This window comes from Colobus angolensis, unplaced genomic scaffold (genome assembly GCF_000951035.1).
Source record: "Colobus angolensis palliatus isolate OR3802 unplaced genomic scaffold, Cang.pa_1.0 Scaffold133, whole genome shotgun sequence".
NCBI lineage: Eukaryota > Metazoa > Chordata > Mammalia > Primates > Cercopithecidae > Colobus > Colobus angolensis.
In genome coordinates this window covers 1,959,568-1,961,683 of record NW_012114411.1, presented here as the reverse complement: position 1 = coordinate 1,961,683, position 2,116 = coordinate 1,959,568, and the positions used below count along the sequence as shown (strand labels likewise).

At 48.3% G+C, this 2,116-nt stretch overlaps 1 protein-coding gene across 2 annotated transcripts in view; it reads left to right on the top strand.

Moving 5' to 3' along the window:
• PHYH (phytanoyl-CoA 2-hydroxylase) overlaps positions 1 to 2,116 on the top strand; it is a 29,886-nt gene that overhangs the window by 12,374 nt on the left and 15,396 nt on the right. For both annotated transcript variants that reach the window (XM_011934236.1, XM_011934235.1), the window contains one exon: positions 995 to 1,176. In XM_011934236.1, coding sequence (XP_011789626.1) covers positions 995 to 1,176 — 182 coding nt within the window. The remainder of the gene's footprint in view (positions 1 to 994; positions 1,177 to 2,116) is intronic.

Sequence of the window (2,116 nt, the reverse complement as noted above, 5' to 3'; positions counted from 1 at the left end):
CTCACTGCAACCTCTGCCTCCCAGGTTCAAGCGATTCTCCTGCCTCAGCCCTCAGCCTTCCAAGTAGCTGGGACTACAGGCATGCACTACCATGCCCAGCTAATTTTCGTATTTTTGTAGAGATGAGGTTTCACCATGTTGGCCAGGCTGGTCTCAAACTCCTGGCCTCAAGAGATCTGCCTGCCTCAGCCTCCCAAAGTGCTGGGATTACAGGTGCGAGCCACCACATGCGGCCTAGAACTTTTTTTGACATCAACTGCTTCAAAGGGGATTTCAAACTTGACTCCATATCACTCTCTTCAATGTAATTAATGCAACTGGTTTTTGAACACTTCACTACATGCTAGGTGCCGTGCCCAATCCAGAGTGCCAAACGAATAAAGCACAACAGAGATGATGATGTTGTACCACTTGCTGGAAAATAGTGTGCATACATACTGAGCTACCAGCAACCCAGAAGAGGGGAGTGCAGGACTTGAAGGTGTGGAGCCACTGTGTTGATTTTCAATTTGGTGTTTATCTCTCCGGGGCTGATTTTCTCTAGCATTATTTCATTTGTTTGGTTCTGATGAGGACAGGTCATTGTTTTTTCAGGCAAAGGATAAGAATTCTGAGACGAGCATTTTTTGTTTTTCTTTTTTTGTTTGTTTGTTTGTTTGTTTGTTTTTGAGGCAGGGACTTGCTCTCTGTGACCCAGGCTATAATGCAGTGGTAAAATCACAGCTTACTGCAGCCTCGACTTCCAGGCTCAGGTGATACACCCACCTCAGCCTCCCAAGTAGTTGCGACTACAGGTGCATGCCACCATGCCCAGTTAGTTTTTTGTTTTTGTTTTTTTTTTCCTGTAGAAACAAAGTCTTACTATGTTTCCCGGGATGGTTTTGAACTCCCAGGCTCGAGCAATCCATTTGCCTCAGTCTCCCAAAGTGCTGGGATTACAGGCATGAGCCACTGCACCCGGCCTCGAGCATCCTTTCATAGATTTTCTTTTCAGGAAAGAAGACGTCCCGTCATCCCCTGCACCAGGACCTGCACTATTTCCCCTTCAGGCCCAGCAATCTCATCGTTTGTGCCTGGACGGCAATGGAGCACATCGACCGGAACAATGGTTGTCTGGTTGTGCTCCCAGGAACACACAAGGGCTCCCTGAAGCCGCACGATTACCCCAAGTGGGAGGTAGGTCTGCCCGGCGGCTGAGTCTTGATCCGAATCTCCTTCACGGTTTCTGTTTCACATCAGTATCTATAAAGAGCTTACAGATGAGATGGCATTTCCCTTCTGAGCAAAACGCTGTCCTAAGATTTGCAGTGAGGATCAGAGAAAGTTCAAGGATGTCAGAGAAACCATTCATCACACCTATTTTTTTCAAACCCCCCTCCGCTTCTTTTTTTTTGAGACAGTGTCTTGCTCAACTCACTGCAACCTCTACCTCCCAGGTTCAAGCCATCCTCCTGCCTCAGTCTCCCCAGTAGCTGGGACTACAGGTGTGCACCACCACGCCCAGCTAATTTTTGTATTTTTAGTAGAGATGGGGTTTTGCCATGTTAGCCAGGCTGATCTCAAACTCCTGACCTCAGGTGATCGTTCACCTCGGCCTCCCAAAGTGCTGGGATTAAAATCATGAGCCACTGTAACTGGCCTCAACACGTGTTTGAAAGCCAGCCAAGGTGGGGCGCTTGGGTAGCTACTGTACGGGATCCGAGATTGTAAAGCCTATCTGCAGAGGTAAGACATAAACCCTTCGACCCCAGATGTGTGTGGTAGGCACCAAGCCAGTCTTACTCACTAACTGATGGCTCTTGGAGTAAGGAAGGAGAGATTGTCTCCTTTCAACTGCAGAGACCAGCAAAGGATCTGGGGAGGCTGGTGTTTGACCTGAGTCTTGCAGGACAGGGTACAATGTCCCATAGGGAAGAGTCTATAGGGGAAGGCAAAAGGTCAAGGGCAAGCCTGAACCTGACCAAAAAATGAGAAGGACCCAGGGAGCTCGCAGTCTAGATGGGTTGGGGGCTGAGGGTGTATTTTGGGGAGTGGCAGAGGAGGTGAGCCCAAAAAGGTACATTAGGACTAGATTAGAAAAGATTGTTGTACTAACAAGTCTGCAGTTTATTTGGGG